The sequence below is a fragment of the Heteronotia binoei genome, chromosome 1, assembly GCF_032191835.1.
Source record: "Heteronotia binoei isolate CCM8104 ecotype False Entrance Well chromosome 1, APGP_CSIRO_Hbin_v1, whole genome shotgun sequence".
NCBI lineage: Eukaryota > Metazoa > Chordata > Lepidosauria > Squamata > Gekkonidae > Heteronotia > Heteronotia binoei.
Window position 1 is genome coordinate 283,598,120 of NC_083223.1, and position 17,170 is coordinate 283,615,289.

At 51.3% G+C, this 17,170-nt stretch overlaps 1 protein-coding gene and 1 non-coding gene across 2 annotated transcripts in view; both read right to left on the minus strand.

Annotated features, from left to right (window-relative positions):
• The window catches only part of VPS45 (vacuolar protein sorting 45 homolog), an 84,051-nt gene that overhangs the window by 13,425 nt on the left and 53,456 nt on the right, over positions 1-17,170 (minus strand). The window contains exon 14 of the mRNA XM_060256594.1: positions 12,057-12,188. Coding sequence (XP_060112577.1) covers positions 12,057-12,188 — 132 coding nt within the window. The remainder of the gene's footprint in view (positions 1-12,056; positions 12,189-17,170) is intronic.
• Positions 2,554-2,628, minus strand: TRNAL-GAG (transfer RNA leucine (anticodon GAG)). Its single transcript has one exon. It is a non-coding gene; the product is annotated as a tRNA-Leu (tRNA).

Sequence of the window (17,170 nt, forward strand, 5' to 3'; positions counted from 1 at the left end):
GTCTCCTCCAGTGAGTGCTCCCTTCTCATTTCGTGACTAAAGCATTTGAGCTTCAGCTTCAGCATCTGTCTTTTCCAGGGAACAGTCAGGGTTCATTTCCCTTAGGACCGACTGACTCACAAATACCTCCCCCTAAATTCACAGGATCTTCATTGCTGTCAGACGGCCATCTAGCCTCTGTTGAAAAACCTCCAAGGAAGGAGAACCCACCACCTCCCAAGGAGGAAGCCTGTTCCACTGAGGAACCGCTCTTAACAGTCATAGAATCCTAGAGTTGGATGGGACCTCCAGGGTCATCTAGTCCAACCGTTGCACAATGCAGGAAACTCACAAACATCTCCCCCTAAATTCACTGGGTCTTCATTGCTGTCAGATGGCCATCTAGCCTCTGTTGAAAAACCTCCAAGGAAGGAGAACCCACCACCTCCCGAGGAAGCCTGTTCCACTGTGGAACTGCTCTTAACAGTCATAGAATCCTAGAGTTGGATGGGACCTCCAGGGTCATCTAGTCCAACCCCTGCACAATGCAGAAAACTCACAAACACCTCCCCCTAAATTCACAGGGTCTTCATTGCTGTCAGATGGCCATCTAGCCTCTGTTGGAAAACCTCCAAGGAAGGAGAACCCACCACCTCCCAAGGAGGAAGCCTGTTCCACTGAGGTACCTGCCATAGAATCATATGGAAGGGACCTCCAGGATCATCTAGTCCAACCCCTGCACAATGCAGAAAACTCACAAACACCTCCCCCTAAATTCACAGGGTCTTCATTGCTGTCAGATGGCCATCTAGCCTCTGTTGGAAAACCTCCAAGGAAGGAGAACCCACCACCTCCCAAGGAGGAAGCCTGTTCCACTGAGGTACCTGCCATAGAATCATATGGAAGGGACCTCCAGGATCATCTAGTCCAACCCCCTGCACAATGCAGGAAACTCACAAACATCTCCCCCTAAATTCACAGGGTCTTCATTGCTGTCAGATGGCCATCTAGCCTCTGTTGAAAAACCTCCAAGGAAGGAGAACCCACCACCTCCCAAGGAGGAAGCCTGTTCCACTGTGGAACCGCTCTTAACAGTCATAGAATCCTAGAGTTGGATGGGACCTCCAGGGTCATCTAGTCCAACCCCCTGCACAATGCAGGAAACTCACAAACACCTCCCCCTAAATTCACAGGGTCTTCATTGCTGTCAGATGGCCATCTACCCTCTGTTGGAAAACCTCCAAGGAAGGAGAACCCACCACCTCCCAAGGAGGAAGCCTGTTCCACTGAGGAATCGCTCTAACGGTCAGGAAGTTCTTCCTACTGATGAGCTGGAAACTCTTTTGATTTAATTTCAACCCACTGGTTCTGGTCCTGCCTTCTGGAGCCACAGAAAACAATTTCACACCACATGGTGGGCTCTCCTTCCTTGGAGGGTTTTCAACAGAGGCTAGATGGCCATCTGACAGCAATGAGGATCCTGAGAAATTAGGGGGAGGTGTTTGTGAGTTTCCTGCATTGTGCAGGGGGTTGGACTAGATGACCCTGGAGATCCCTTCCAACTCCATAATTCTGAGTATTTATAACCCTCTCCCTTCTCCCAAAAGTGAGACCCAAGGCTGGACTAAGGGCATTATCAGAAGATGTTTGCATAAGTATGGCCAGGGCTTCCGGTCTGGACTGGGTATGAGGCAGTTCAGCCACCCCTCCTTCCATCACAAGGGCCCCCCAAGAGGGAGACTGTCTGGCTACGGGGCTTCACAGAAGAGCTGCTCAGTCAGTGGTGGAGCCGGGGAGAAAACCAAGCTAATAGCAGCAGAATTTGGTAAAAATCTGGGTTAATACAGACTTGCCTCGGTAACCTACTTTTGGGGAGTTACTCTAAGTCCGACATCCGGCTGAAGAGCTTGATTATTTGGTATTTCACTGACTGGAAAACTACCTTTCCCACCCCACACCCCCTGGGAGGGCAATCTCAGCCATTCCAGGAGCAAGAGACCCACGAATCATTTTGGGCTGTGAAGACTGGATCTGCAGACGGAGCAATTTCCGCAACCGTTTGGGAAGGAGAGAGCAGACCCTCACGTGCCCCAAAGATGTGCCACATCTTCAGCCACAGGGAGCCATGGTGCAAGGCCAGCCACCTCCCTAAATATCCTCCAGGCCTCCAGTAGAGGCTGACATGACTTCCAGAACATATGAAGCTGCCTTCTACTGAATCAGACCCCCCTCGATCCATCAAAGTCAGTCTTGTCTACTCAGACTGGCAGTGGCTCTCCAGGGTCTCAAGCTGAGGTTTTTCACACCTACTTGCCTAGACCCTTTTTTAGTTGGAGGTGCCGGGGATTGAACCTGGGACTTTCCTGCTTACCAAGCAGCTGCTCTGCCACTGAGCCACCTTCCTTCCCCAAACAGCTCTTCTGCTGCACCCTCTATTAACATATGAAGCTGCCTTCTACTGAATCAGACCCCCCTCGATCCCTCAAAGTCAGTCTTGTCTACTGAGACTGGCAGCAGCTCTCCAGGGCCTCACGCTGAGGTTTTTCACGCCTACTTGCCTGGACTCTTTTTAGTTGGAGATGCCAGGGATTGAACCTGGGACCTTCTGCTTCTCAAGCAGATGCTCTACCACTGAGCCACAGTCCCTCCCTTCCACATGCACACACACATGCACATACACAATACAAAATACCAAAAAACACATCCTTGCTTCCACCACCCATTAATCCACTGAGTGCATCATTAAAGGTCTCATTCATTCATTCATTCATTCATTCATTCATTCATTCATTCATTCATTGAGAGCCAGTTTGGTGTAGTGGTTAAGTGTGCGGACTCTTATCTGGGAGAACCGGGTTTGATTCCCCACTCCTCCACTTGCAGCTGCTGGAATGGCCTTGGGTCAGCCAGAGCTCTCTTATCTGGGAGAACCGGGTTTGATTCCCCACTCCTCCACTTGCACCTGCTGAGATGGCCTTGGGTCAGCCAGAGCTCTCTTATCTGGGAGAACCGGGTTGGATTCCCCACTCCTCCACTTGAAGCTTCTGGAATGGCCTTGGGTCAGCCAGAGCTCTCTTATCTGGGAGAACCGGGTTTGATTCCCCACTCCTCCACTTGCACCTGCTGGAATGGCCTTGGGTCAGCCAGAGCTCTCTTATCTGGGAGAACCGGGTTTGATTCCCCACTCCTCCACTTGCAGCTGCTGGAAGGGCCTTGGGTCAGCCAGAGCTCTCTTATCTGGGAGAACTGGGTTGGATTCCCCACTCCTCCACTTGCAGCCGCTGGAATGGTCTTGGGTCAGCCAGAGCTCTCTTATCTGGGAGAACCGGGTTTGATTCCCCACTCCTCCACTTGCACCTGCTGGAATGGCCTTGGGTCAGCCAGAGCTCTCTTATCTGGGAGAACCGGGTTTGATTCCCCACTCCTCCACTTGCAGCTGCTGGAAGGGCCTTGGGTCAGCCAGAGCTCTGGCAGAGGTTGTCCTTGAAAGGGCAGCTGTTGTGAGAGCCCTCAGCCCCACCCACCTCACAGGGTGTCTGTTGTGGGGGGAGAAGACAAGGGAGATTGTAGGCCACTCTGAGACTCTGTCCTTGAAAGGGCAGCTTCTGGGAGAGCTCCCTCAGCCCCACCTGCCTCACAGGGTGTATGTTGTGGGGGAGGAAGGGAAAGGAGATTGTAAGCTGCTCTGAGACTCTGTCCTTGAAAGGGTGGGTTCAGGGAGAGCTCTCTCAGCCCACCTCTCTCTTGCGGAAAGGGGGAAGGTAAAGGAGATTGTAAGCCGCTCTGAGACTCTGAGATTCAGAGGATAGGGCGGGATATAAATCCAATCCAATACCATAGTCATTTTGAAGACGAAAGCAGAAAGGATTAAAGAGAGGCAATGTTCTAGTTTGAGACTCTCTCCCTGCAAGGGTTTTGAACGCACCAGCAGGGGGAAGGACTCCAGGTTAGCATTCATGAAGCAATTCTACTCGGACTGTGGCTCTTGGGAGAGGGCTGGGGAGTGGCAGCGGGGGTGGGGGGAGAGTGGGGTTTAAGGGAGACAAGTCCCTCCCTTGTGCTTGACTTGATTCAGCAGGCAGAGTGCGGGCTGGCTCTCAAGTCCTGACGAAAGGGGGTTTCATTTATTTAATTAATTTGTTTCTGCCCCACACCTTCCTTCCCCGTGGGGGCTCACAGCCGCAGACATCCTTCCCCTCGCCTCCATTTTACTCTCACAACAACCCTGTGAGGTAGGTGAGGCCGAGAGCGTGCGGCTGGCCCAAGGTCACCTGGCAGGAGCAGGGATTCGAACCTGGGCCTCGCAGCTCCTAGTCCGACATTCTTAACCACCTCGCTGCTACCACAAGGGGTTGCGTGCTTTGCCTGGGCCCAGGGGTCATTTCGTAGAAAAAGAGGTTCTGGAGCTCATTGCCACAATTCATTTGCATATGCCACCCCTCCCCCGACATCAGCAGAAGGGGTACTAAATTATATCAGCTCAACATCTACTTTAAAATGCTTCTTGAATTAGAATTGTCAGGATAATGTTGTTAGCCGCCCTGAGTCCGCTTGCGGAGAGGGCGGGATAGAAATTTAAAGTAATACGTAATAAATAAGATAAAACTTTACTCCCATCATAGTTTCAAATATACGGCCCCAGCGGCATGAGGAAGATTTCCATCTGTCTAATTTATAGGTTTGGGTTCTTTCCCCATTTTTTGTGGGGAAAAATATTAGAAAGTTTGTCAAATCTTAAGCGTTCAGCAAAATTCTCACAGGAGGTTTCAACAATGGAGCCCAGAAGCAAGGGTTTTTTTGGGGTGGGTGGGTAAAGAAAGAAAGCCCCATGGCGCAGAGTGTTAAAGCTGCAGTACTGCAGTCCTAAGCTCTGCTAACAACCTGAGTTCGATCCTGGTGGAAGCTGGTTCAGGCAGCTGGCTCCAGGTTGACTCAGCCTTCCATCCTTCCGAGGTCGGTAAAATGAGTCCCCAGCTTATAGAGTGTAGTGTAGAGAACTGGGGAAGCGTAGAGAACTGGGGAAGGCAATGGCAAACCACCCCGTAGAAAAGTCTGCCATGAAAACGTGATGCGATGTCACCTCAGAGCTGGAAACGACTGGTGCTTGCAAAGGGAAGGACTGCTTTTACCTTTTCAAGAAAGAAGGAGCACAACAAAACTCAGAGGTCCCCAAGCGCTGCTCCTGTGAGCTGCTGCCCAAAATGAAGCTCCTCGTGCCAGGGCAGCAGCAACATTTAAAAAAATCTGCACAACCAGCCAAAGTCCCAATAGTGCAGGGGTGGCTGACGGTAGCTCTCCAGATGTTTCTTGCCTACAACTCCCATCAGCCCCAGCCAGCACGGCCGATGGCTGGGGCTGATGGGAGTTGTAGGCAAAAAACATCTGGAGAGCTACCGTTGGCCACCCCTGCAATAGTCCATCAGAAGGCTTGCTGGACAAGAGCCCTACCCAGTTCCTGAAAACATCTGGTGGGTGCCGGATATGGTGTCAGCAGGCAGCACTGCTGTGGGACGCCCTGATTTATAAGAATCCAAAGCTTCCCATTTCCCTAAACGTTTGTGGTGTTGTTGTTCAGTCACGCAGTCAACTCCAACTCTTTGCGACCCCATGGACCTTGTCACGCCAGGCCCTCCTGTCTTCCACCATCCTCCGAAGTCTGCTCTGAAGACAGCCAGTTTGGTGTACTGGTTAAGTGTGCGGACTCTTATCTGGGAGAACCGGGTTGGATTCCCCACTCCTCCACTTGCACCTGCTGGAATGGCCTTGGGTCAGCCAGAGCTCTCTTATCTGGGAGAACCGGGTTGCATTCCCCACTCCTCCACTTGCACGTGCTAGCATGGCCTTGGGTCAGCCATAGCAATGGCAGAGGTTGTCCTTGAAAGGGCAGCTGCTGTGAGAGCCCTCTCAGCCCCACCCACCTCACAGGGTGTCTGTTGTGGGGGAGGAAGGTAAAGAAGATTGTGAGCCGCTCTGAGACTCTTCGGAGTGGAGGACGGGATATAAATCCAGTATCTTCTTCTTCTTCAAATTTGTCTCAGTTAAGTGCGTGGACTCTTATCAGGGAGAACCGGGTTTGATTCCCCACTCCTCCGCTTGCAGCTCCTGGAATGGCCTTGGGTCACCCATAGCTCTGGCATAGGTGGTCCTTGAATGCTCTGGCAGAGGTTGCCCTTGAAAGGGCAGCTTCTGTCAGAGCTCTCTCAACCCACCTCACAGGGTGTCTGTTGTGGGGGGAGGAAGGGAAAGTAGATTGTAGGCCGCTCTGAGACTCTGTCCTTGAAAGGGCAGCTGCTGTGAGAGCCCTCTCAGCCCCACCCACCTCACAGGGTTCTGTTGTGGGGGGAGGAAGGTAAAGGAGATTGTGAGACTCTCTGAGACTCAGAGTGGAGGGCAGGATATAAATCCAATATCATCATCATCATCATCATCATCATCATCTTCTTCTTCTTCTTCCTTTTCCAGCATCAGGATCTTCTCCAGTGAGTGCTCCCTTCTCATTTGGTGGCCAAAGTATTTGAGCTTCACCTTCCAGTCTGGGTTGATTTCCCTTAGGACTGACTGATTTGATCTTCTTGCAGTCTGAGGGACTTCCAAGATTCTTCTCCAGCGCCACAACTGTGGTATAAAAAGCTAAATGAAGATGTCCGTCGCCTTCTTGTTAAGCAAGCTGTAATAGGAGCCTGCAGAGCACTTTTCTAAGGGATTCTGTAAACATTCTCTCCGGCACCAGACAATGTCTCAGTAAGACAGACAGCACTATTATTATCCCCGCGGCTCAAGAGCAAGAGAATTTGCAGCAGAGGCGATTTACAATCACCAGCACCTTGAAGTGAACACAGAAACCAGCAGGCAACAAAGCAAAGAGCACACCTAACAGCTGCCACATTTGCACACGCGGCAGTCCAAATCAACGTCAAGGGCAGCCCCATGTACATGAAGTTCCAGTAGTCAAGCCTCAAGGGAACCACTGCACGGATCAGAACCGCCAGATCTACGGGAGGCTTATGGGACAAATGCAGTTGGTAAGAAGCAGAAGAAGATTATATTGGATTTATACCGCACCCTCCACTCTGAATCTCAGAGCAACTTACATTCTCCTTTATTTTCCTCCCCACCCCCACAACAGACGCCCTGTGAGGCGGGTGGGTCTGGGAGGGCTCTCCCAGAAGCTGCCCTTTCAAGGACAACTCCTACAAGAGCTATGGCTGACCCAAGGCCATTCCAGCAGGTGGAGGGGTGGGGAATCAAGCCTGGTTCTCCCAGAAAAGTGTCCGCACACTTAGAAGAAGAAGAAGAAGATATTGGATTTATATCCCGCCCTCCACTCTGCAGAGTCTCAGAGCGGCTCACAGTTTTCTTTGCCTTCCTCCCCCACAACAGACACCCTGTGAGGTGGGTGGGGCTGGAGAGGGCTCTCACAGCAGCTGCCCTTTCAAGGACAACCTCTGCCAGAGCTCTGGCTGACCCAAGGTCATGCTAGCAGGTGCAAGTGGAGGAGTGGGGAATCAAACCTGGTTCTCCCAGATAAGAGCTCTGGCTGACCCAAGGCCATTCCAGCAGGTGAAAGTGGAGGAGTGGGGAATAAAATCCGGTTCTCCCAGATAAGAGAGCTCTGGCTTCTTCTTCTTCTTAAAGGTGTTGAGTTCTGTGCCGCACTCAACAATTCCACCTCTTTGATGGAAATCTACCGTAATTAGGTTTTATTTCTGAAAGATGACGACAATGATGATATTGGATTTATATCCCGCCCTCCACTCCGAAGAGTCTCAGAGCGGCTCACAATCTCCTTTCCCTTCCTCCCCCACAACAGACACCCTGTGAGGTAGATGAAGATATTGGATTTATATCCCGCCCTCCACTCCAAAGAGTCTCAGAGCGGCTCACAATCTCCTTTTCCTTCCTCCCCCACAACAGACACCCTGTGAGGTGGGTGGGGCTGAGAGAGCTCTCCCAGCAGCTGCCCTTTCAAGGACAACCTCTGCCAGAGCTATGGCTGACCCAAGGCCAATCCAGCAGCTGCAAGTGGAGGAGTGGGGAATCCAACCCGGTTCTCCTAGATAAGAGAGCTCTGGATGACCCAAGGCCATTCCAGCAGGTGGAGGAGTGGGGAATCAAATCCGGTTCTCCCAGATAAGAGAGCTATGGCTGATCCAAGGCCATGCCAGCAGCTGCAAGGGGAGGAGTGGGGAATCAAACCCGGTTCTCCCAGATAAGAGAGCTATGGCTGATCCAAGGCCATGCCAGCAGCTGCAAGGGGAGGAGTGGGGAATCAAACCCGGTTCTCCCAGATAAGAGTCCGCTCACTTAACCACTACACCAAACTGGCTCTCAGCCCCTTCTCAAGTAACAGACCTGGGCTGAGCCGGATTTCCAAGCTGTCAGCCCGAATCACAAGGCTCCCAGACTAGGACCACACAGAGGTCCATAAACAGCAAAGTCTTCCTCTGTGGCTCTGTGCAGCCAAAACCTCCAGAACGACACATGAAATCAAAGAAGGATGCGAGGGTCCCACATTCTCCAACCTTTCCCTAATACTTAGTGCTTTAAGGGCATATTTGAGGGGGAAAATCTCCGCGGGGAATGTTTCCAACCTGTCCTTCTCCACGCATCCACCGCATCTATGTTTAATGAGGTCTAAAAGCTTCCTTTCCCTGAGACGAGAGAGCCATCGCTCCAGAGCAGCTGCTGGGGATCTCCAAAGAGCTCTTGGATGTCACATTTGCTGAAGCAGCACCCAGGGAATGGATTCGGGTCCCTGTCCCCTGCCTTTTAAACTGTGGGCCTCTTTGATCAGCTGGCGGGACCCACGACAAAGGCAGCTCCACTCAAAGACGGGAGAGAGCACCATGTTTTGGAGGGGGGAATGGAGAGAATGCTTGCTTGGTAGCAGGCGGGCGCGGAAAGGAAGCTGCCCTTCGCCACTTTCCTTTTCCAAGAGAGGCCGGAAGGCAGAGGCCCAGAGGGACATTATTCTTTGGCCTGCTGCCGGGGGAACTCTCTCAGCCACCAGTTCGGACTGACAAGAGAGCTGGGAAAACAGCATTTCTTAGCAAGCACGTGGGATGGCTCTCTGTCTCCCTCCCCCCCCCATTTTTTAGCAACATACAACAGTGTTTGCAGAAAATGAGAGAGGACCCTAAGAGAACATAAGAGAAGCCCTGTTGGATCAGGCCAGTGGCCCCTCCAGTCCAACACTGTGTGTCACATAAGAACATAAGAGGAGCCCTGTTGGATCAGGCCAGTGGCCCATTCAGTCCAACACTGTGTGTCACATAAGAACATAAGAGGAGCCCTGTTGGATCAGGCCAGTGGCCCATTCAGTCCAACACTGTGTGTCACATAAGAACATAAGAGAAGCCATGTTGGATCAGGCCAAAGGCCCCTCCAGTCCAACACTGTGTGTCACATAAGAACATAAGAGAAGCCATGTTGGATCAGGCCAGTGGCACATCCAGTCCAACACTGTGTGTCACATAAGAACATAAGAGAAGCCCTGCTGGATCAGGCCAGTGGCACATCCAGTCCAACACTCTGTGTCACATAAGAACATAAGAGAAGCCATGTTGGATCAGGCCAGTGGCCCATTCAGTCCAACACTCTGTGTCACATAAGAACATAAGAGAAGCCATGTTGGATCAGGCCAGTGACCCCTCCAGTCCAACACTCTGTGTCACATAAGAACATAAGAGAAGCCATGTTGGATCAGGCCAGTGGCACATCCAGTCCAACACTGTGTGTCACATAAGAACATAAGAGAAGCCCTGCTGGATCAGGCCAGTGGCCCCTCCAGTCCAACACTCTGTGTCACATAAGAACATAAGAGAAGCCCTGTTGGATCAGGCCAGTGGCCCATTCAGTCCAACACTCTGTGTCACATAAGAACATAAGAGAAGCCATGTTGGATCAGGCCAAAGGCCCCTCCAGTCCAACACTGTGTGTCACATAAGAACATAAGAGAAGCCATGTTGGATCAGGCCAGTGGCACATCCAGTCCAACACTGTGTGTCACATAAGAACATAAGAGAAGCCATGTTGGATCAGGCCAGTGGCACATCCAGTCCAACACTGTGTGTCACATAAGAACATAAGAGAAGCCCTGCTGGATCAGGCCAGTGGCCCCTCCAGTCCAACACTCTGTGTCACATAAGAACATAAGAGAAGCCCTGTTGGATCAGGCCAGTGGCCCATTCAGTCCAACACTCTGTGTCACATAAGAACATAAGAGAAGCCATGTTGGATCAGGCCAGTGACCCCTCCAGTCCAACACTCTGTGTCACATAAGAACATAAGAGAAGCCATGTTGGATCAGGCCAGTGGCACATCCAGTCCAACACTGTGTGTCACATAAGAACATAAGAGAAGCCCTGCTGGATCAGGCCAGTGGCCCCTCCAGTCCAACACTCTGTGTCACATAAGAACATAAGAGAAGCCCTGTTGGATCAGGCCAGTGGCCCATTCAGTCCAACACTCTGTGTCACATAAGAACATAAGAGAAGCCATGTTGGATCAGGCCAGTGACCCCTCCAGTCCAACACTCTGTGTCACATAAGAACATAAGAGAAGCCATGTTGGATCAGGCCAGTGGCACATCCAGTCCAACACTGTGTGTCACATAAGAACATAAGAGAAGCCCTGCTGGATCAGGCCAGTGGCCCCTCCAGTCCAACACTCTGTGTCACATAAGAACATAATAGAAGCCCTGTTGGATCAGGCCAATGGCCCCTCCAGTCCAGCACTCTGTGTCACATAAGAACATAAGAGAAGCCATGTTGGATCAGGCCAGTGGCACATCCAGTCCAACACTGTGTGTCACATAAGAACATAATAGAAGCCCTGTTGGATCAGGCCAATGGCCCCTCCAGTCCAGCACTCTGTGTCACATAAGAACATAATAGAAGCCCTGTTGGATCAGGCCAATGGCCCCTCCAGTCCAGCACTCTGTGTCCCATAAGAACATAAGAGAAGCCATGTTGGATCAGGCCAATGGCCCCTCCAGTCCAACACTGTGCGTCACATAAGAACATAAGAGAAGCCATACTGGATCAGGCCAGTGGCCCCTCCAGTCCAACACTCTGTGTCACATAAGAGAAGCCATGTTGGATCAGGCCAATGGCCCCTCCAGTCCAACACTCTGTGTCACATAAGAACATAAGAGAAGCCATGTTGGATCAGGCCAATGGCCCCTCCAGTCCAGCACTCTGTGTCCCATAAGAACATAAGAGAAGCCATGTTGGATCAGGCCAATGGCCCCTCCAGCCCAACACTCTGTGTCCCATAAGAACATAAGAGAAGCCCTGTTGGATCAGGCCAGTGGCCCCTCCAGTCCAACACTCTGTGTCCCATAAGAACAGAAGAGAAGCCATGTTGGATCAGGCCAGTGGCCCCTCCAGTCCAACACTCTGTGTCTCATAAGAACAGAAGAGAAGCCATGTTGGATCAGGCCAGTGGCCCCTCCAGTCCAACACTCTGTGTCACATAACATAAGAGAAGCCATGTTGAATCAGGCCAATGGCCCATCTGGTCCAATGCTCTGTCTCACACAGTGGCCAAAAAAACCAGGTGCCATTAGAAGGTCCATCAGTGGGGCCAGGACATTAGAAGCCTTCCCACTGTGCCCCTCCCCCAAGCACCAAGAAGACAGAGCATCCCTGCCCCAGACATAAGAACAGAAGAGAAGCCATGTTGGACCAGAGCAGTGGCCCCTCCAGTCCAACACCCTGAGTCACACAGTGGCCAAAATACCAGATGCCATCAGGAGGTCCACCAGCAGGTCCAGAACTCCAGAAGTCCTCCCACTCTTGCCCCGCAAGCACCAAGAATAACAGAGCATCACTGCCCTGGACAGAGTTTTCCAGCTATACCTTGTGGCTCATAGCCACTCATGGGCCTCTGCTCCATATATTTCTCCAATCCCCTCTTGAAGCTGCTTATATCCACCCCCACTTCCTGCAGCAATGAATTCCACATATTCATTATTGTTTGGGTGAAGAAGCATTTCCAGCCCTAAATTTGTCTTGATGAAATTCACAGCACTCTTTAGAAATGAATGCTAAAACCTCGATGAAGCCTGGGGTTACCTTTTCGTGTTGTGGATGATGGTGCCGCCCAGCACGATTCGGACTCCAGGCGTGGTGCGATTCAGATTATACACCGTCAGGGCTTCCTCGTAGGTCGCCCCTCCGATAATAAACACGATGATGTCTTGCGGCCTGAGAAGAACAAGATACAGCTGTTTAGACTGGTGGAAAGGAAAAGGCAGGAAAACCAACTGAGCGGGCAAAATGGCAGAGCTGGCCTTACAGCGCCTGTGAGACTCTGGCCCCTTCCTCCCCCCCCCCCCCCCCGCCAAGAAACAGAAAAGCACTTTACATGGACTGGCAACGCTCCCATCACCCTGGTGTTAAAAAGCCCCACTTGCAAAGTAAAGAAATGTTTTTACTAACGCCTGGATGCTGCGATCAAGCGGAAGAAGGAACATGTCGACAGGCGTTCTGGAGGGAACTTGCATCATCCCCCCCCCCCCCCCGAAGGAAAGGGAATCTGCAAACGCTGGGGGTGGGGGTGTTACTTTACGCACAGTTTTGTTGCTGAAAAACCAGGTCGGGATGGTTGCGAGAAGGGCCTTTTCTGGTTACATCTTGTGCGTGAACTATTGCTTTTTCTAGAATCAGCCAGACAGGCTGTGCTGACTCCCCTGGGGTATGACTCTAAACCCGGGGGGGGGGGGGCAAACTTGCTAAATGTAAGAGCCACACAGAATAAATGTCAGGTGTTTGAGAGACACCAAGACATGAATGTCAGAGATTTGAGGACGGCAGGAAGGAAGGAAGGAAGGAAGGAAGGAAGGAAGGAAGGAAGGAAGGAAGGAAGGAAGGAAGGAAGGAAGGAAGGAAGGAAGGAAGGAAGGAAGGAAGGAAGGAAGGAAGGAAGGAAGGAAGGAAGGAAGGAAGGAAGGAAGGAAGGAAGGAAGGAAGGAAGGAAGGTAGATTGGGGGGAGAGAGGTGAAAAGAAAGCAACTTTAACTTTAAATGCATCTCCAAACTGCCAACTGGCTTGGCTTGGAGAAGTGATTTAAAAAGAGGACTGCCTTCTCCAAGTCCGCTGATGCGGTGGTGGGGGCTTTGAGAGCCGCACAATATGCATGAAAGAGCCAGATGTGGCTCCCGAGCCGTAGTTTCTGCTCTGAACTCTTGGAGTAGTAGAAAAGAGCACCTTAAAGACCAACCAAAGAGCTGGCAGGAGATGAGCCTCCAGGAGCCACCGAAGAAACATCGTGAGTTTCCTGCCTTGTGCAGGGGGTTGGACTAGATGACCCCGGAGGTCCCTTCCAACTAAGAAGGTGGGACTCACGGAAGCTCCTCCCCGGCCACCGATTCGCTTGGTCTCCGAGGCGCCACTGGACTTCGCTCTTTTCTGCTGCTCCGTAAAATGGACACCCGTCTCGATCGGAGCTCTCGGGAAAGAGGTGTCGACCGGCCAAGGGGAGACAAGCCCCTCCCTTGATTCAGACGGCAGAGTGCCAACTGACGACGACATCGGAGGGGGGGGGGGGGAGTCTGCCATGGCCTGCCTCTGCCCAGCAACCCTGGGCTTCCTTGGTGCCTTCCCACCCAAGTTAGTACTAACCAGTGCTGATCCTTCCTTCGCTTCCGAGATCGGATGAGGTTGGGCTAACCCTGGGCATCCAGGCCAGGGGAAGAGGGGTAGTTGGCCACGGCCTGCCTCTGCGTAGCAACCCTGGGCTTCCGCTGTGGTCTCCCATCCAGGGGCTAATCAGGGCTGACCCTGCTTCGCTTCTGATGAGATCAGGCTAGCCATTCAGGTCAGGGTGACACCACATTTTTTGCGGATGACACTAAATTGTTCAGGGTGGTGAGAACCAGAGAGGATTGTGAGGAACTCCAAAGGGATCTGTTGAGGCTGGGTGAGTGGGCGTCAACGTGGCAGATGCGGTTCAATGTGGCCAAGTGCAAAGTAATGCACATTGGGGCCAAGAATCCCAGCTACAAATACAAGTTGATGGGGGTGTGAACTGGCAGAGACTGACCATGAGAGAGATCTTGGGGTCGTGGTAGATAATTCACTGAAAATGTCAAGACAGTGTGCGTTTGCAATAAAAAAGGCCAACGCCATGCTGGGAATTATTAGGAAGGGAATTGAAAACAAATCAGCCAGTATCATAATGCCCCTGTATAAATCGATGGTGCGGTCTCATTTGGAGTACTGTGTGCAGGTCTGGTTGCCGCACTTCAAAAATATTTTAGCATTGGAAAAAGTCCAGAAAAGGGCAACTAGAATGATTATAAGTTTGGAACACTTTCCCTATGAAGAAAGGTTGAAATGCTTGGGGCTCTTTAGCTTGGAGAAATGTGGACTGTGGGGTGACATGATAGAGGTTTACAAGATAATGCATGGGATGGAGAAAGTAGAGAAAGAAGTACTTTTCTCCCTTTCTCACAATACAAGAACTCGTGGGCATTCGATGAAATTGCTGAGCAGACAGGTTAAAACGGATAAAAGGAAGTACTTCCTCACCCAAAGGGTGATTAACATGTGGAATTCACTGCCACAGGAGGTGGTGGCGGCTACAAGCATAGCCAGCTTCAAGAGGGGATTGGATAAAAATATGGAGCAGAGGTCCGTCAGTGGCTATTAGTCACAGTGTGTGTGTATATATATGTGTGTGTGTATATGTCTCTGTGTGTGTGTATATACACATACACATATATTGGCCATTGTGTGACACTGTGTGGCCATTGTGTCCAACACTCTGTGTCACATAAGAGAAGCCATGTTGAATCAGGCCAATGGCCCATCCAGTCCAACACTCTGTGTCACATAAGGACATAAGAGAAGCCATGTTGGATCAGGCCAATGGCCCATCCAGTCGAACACTCTGTGTCACATAAGAACATAAGAGAAGCCCTGTTGGATCAGGCCAATGGCACATTCAGTCCATCACTCTGTGTCACATAAGAACAGAAGAGAAGCCCTGTTGGATCAGGCCAATGGCCCATCCAGTCCAACACTCTGTGTCACATAAGAACATAAGAGAAGCCCTGTTGGATCTGGCCAGTGGCCCCTCCAATCCAACACTCTGCGTCACATAAGAACATAAGAGAAGCCCTGTTGGATCAGGCCAATGGCCCCTCCAGTCCAACACTCTGAGTCACATAAGAACATAAGAGAAGCCCTGTTGGATCAGGCCAGTGGCCCATCCAGTCCAACACTCTGTGTCACATAAGAACATAAGAGAAGCCCTGTTGGATCAGGCCAGTGGCCCCTCCAGTCCAACACTCTGTGTCACATAAGAACATAAGAGAAGCCCTGTTGGATCAGGCCAGTGGCCCATCCAGTCCAACCCTCTGTGTCACATAAGAACATAAGAGAAGCCGTATTGGATCAGGCCAATGTCCCATCCAGTCCAACACTCTGTGTCACATAAGAGCATAAGAGAAGCCATGTTGGATCAGGCCAGTGGCCCATCCAGTCCAACACTCTGTGTCACATAAGAACATAAGAGAAGCCATGTTGGATCAGGCCAGTGGCCCCTCCAGTCCAACACTCTGTGTCACATAAGAACAGAAGAGAAACCATGTTGGATCAGGCCAGTGGCCCATCCAGTCCAACACTCTGTGTCACATAAGAGCATAAGAGAAGCCATGTTGGATCAGGCCAGTGGCCCATCCAGTCCAACACTCTGTGTCACATAAGAACATAAGAGAAGCCCTGTTGGGTCAGGCCAGTGGCCCCTCCAGTTCAACACTCTGTGTCACATAAGAACATAAGAGAAGCCCTGTTGGATCAGGCCAATGGCCCCTCCAGTCCAACACTCTCAGTCACATAAGAACATAAGAGAAGCCCTGTTGGATCAGGCCAGTGGCCCCTCCAGTCCAACACTCTGTGTCTCATAAGAACATAAGAGAAGACATGTTGGATCAGGCCAGTGGCCCATCCAGTCCAACACTCTGTGTCACATAACAGCATAAGAGAAGCCCTGTTGGATCAGGCCAGTGGCCCCTCCAGTCCAACACTCTGCGTCACATAAGAACATAAGAGAAGCCATGTTGGATCAGGCCAGTGGCCCCTCCAGTCCAACACTCTGTGTCACATAAGAACATAAGAGAAGCCCTGTTGGATAAGGCCAGTGGCCCATCCAGTCCAACACTCATAAGAGAAGCCATGTTGGATCAGGCCAATGGCCCATCCAGTCCAACACTCTGTGTCACATAAGAACATAAGAGAAGCCCTGTTGGATCAGGCCAGTGGCCCCTCCAGTCCAACACTCATAAGAGAAGCCATGTTGGATCAGGCCAATGGCCCCTCCAGTCCAACACTCTGTGTCACATAAGAACATAAGAGAAGCCATGTTGAATCAGGCCAATGGCCCCTCCAGTCCAACACTCTGTGTCACATAAGAACATAAGAGAAGCCTTGTTGGATCAGGCCAATAGCCCATCCAGTCCAACACTCTGTGTCACATAAGAACATAAGAGAAGCCTTGTTGGATCAGGCCAATGGCCCATCCAGTCCAACACTCTGTGTCACATAAGAACATAAGAGAAGCCCTGCTGGATCAGGCCAGTGGCCCATCCAGTCCAACACTCTGTGTCACATAAGAACAGAAGAGAAGCCATGTTGGATCAGGCCAGTGGCCCCTCCAGTCCAACACTCTGTGTCACATAAGAACATAACAGAAGCCCTGTTGGATCAGGCCAGTGGCCCCTCCAGTCCAACACTCTGTGTCACATAAGAACATAACAGAAGCCCTGTTGGATCAGGCCAGTGGCCCATCCAGTCCAGCACTCTGTGTCACATAAGAACATAAGAGAAGCCCCGCTGGATCAGGCCAGTGGCCCATCCAGTCCAACACTCTGTGTCACATAAGAACAGAAGAGAAGCCATGTTGGATCAGGCCAGTGGCCCCTCCAGTCCAACACTCTGTGTCACATAAGAACATAAGAGAAGCCCTGTTGGATCAGGCCAGTGGCCCCTCCAGTCCAGCATCTTTTATTTATTTTTTATTTATTTTATTTTATTTATATCCCGTCCTACCCCACCGAAGCGGGCTCAGGGCACCTCACTGCATAAGTGGCCAAAAATACTAAGTGCCATCAGGAGTTCCACCAGTGGGGCTAGAAGTCCTCTCTGTGCCTTCCACTAAGCGCCAAGAATACAGAGCCTCTCGGTC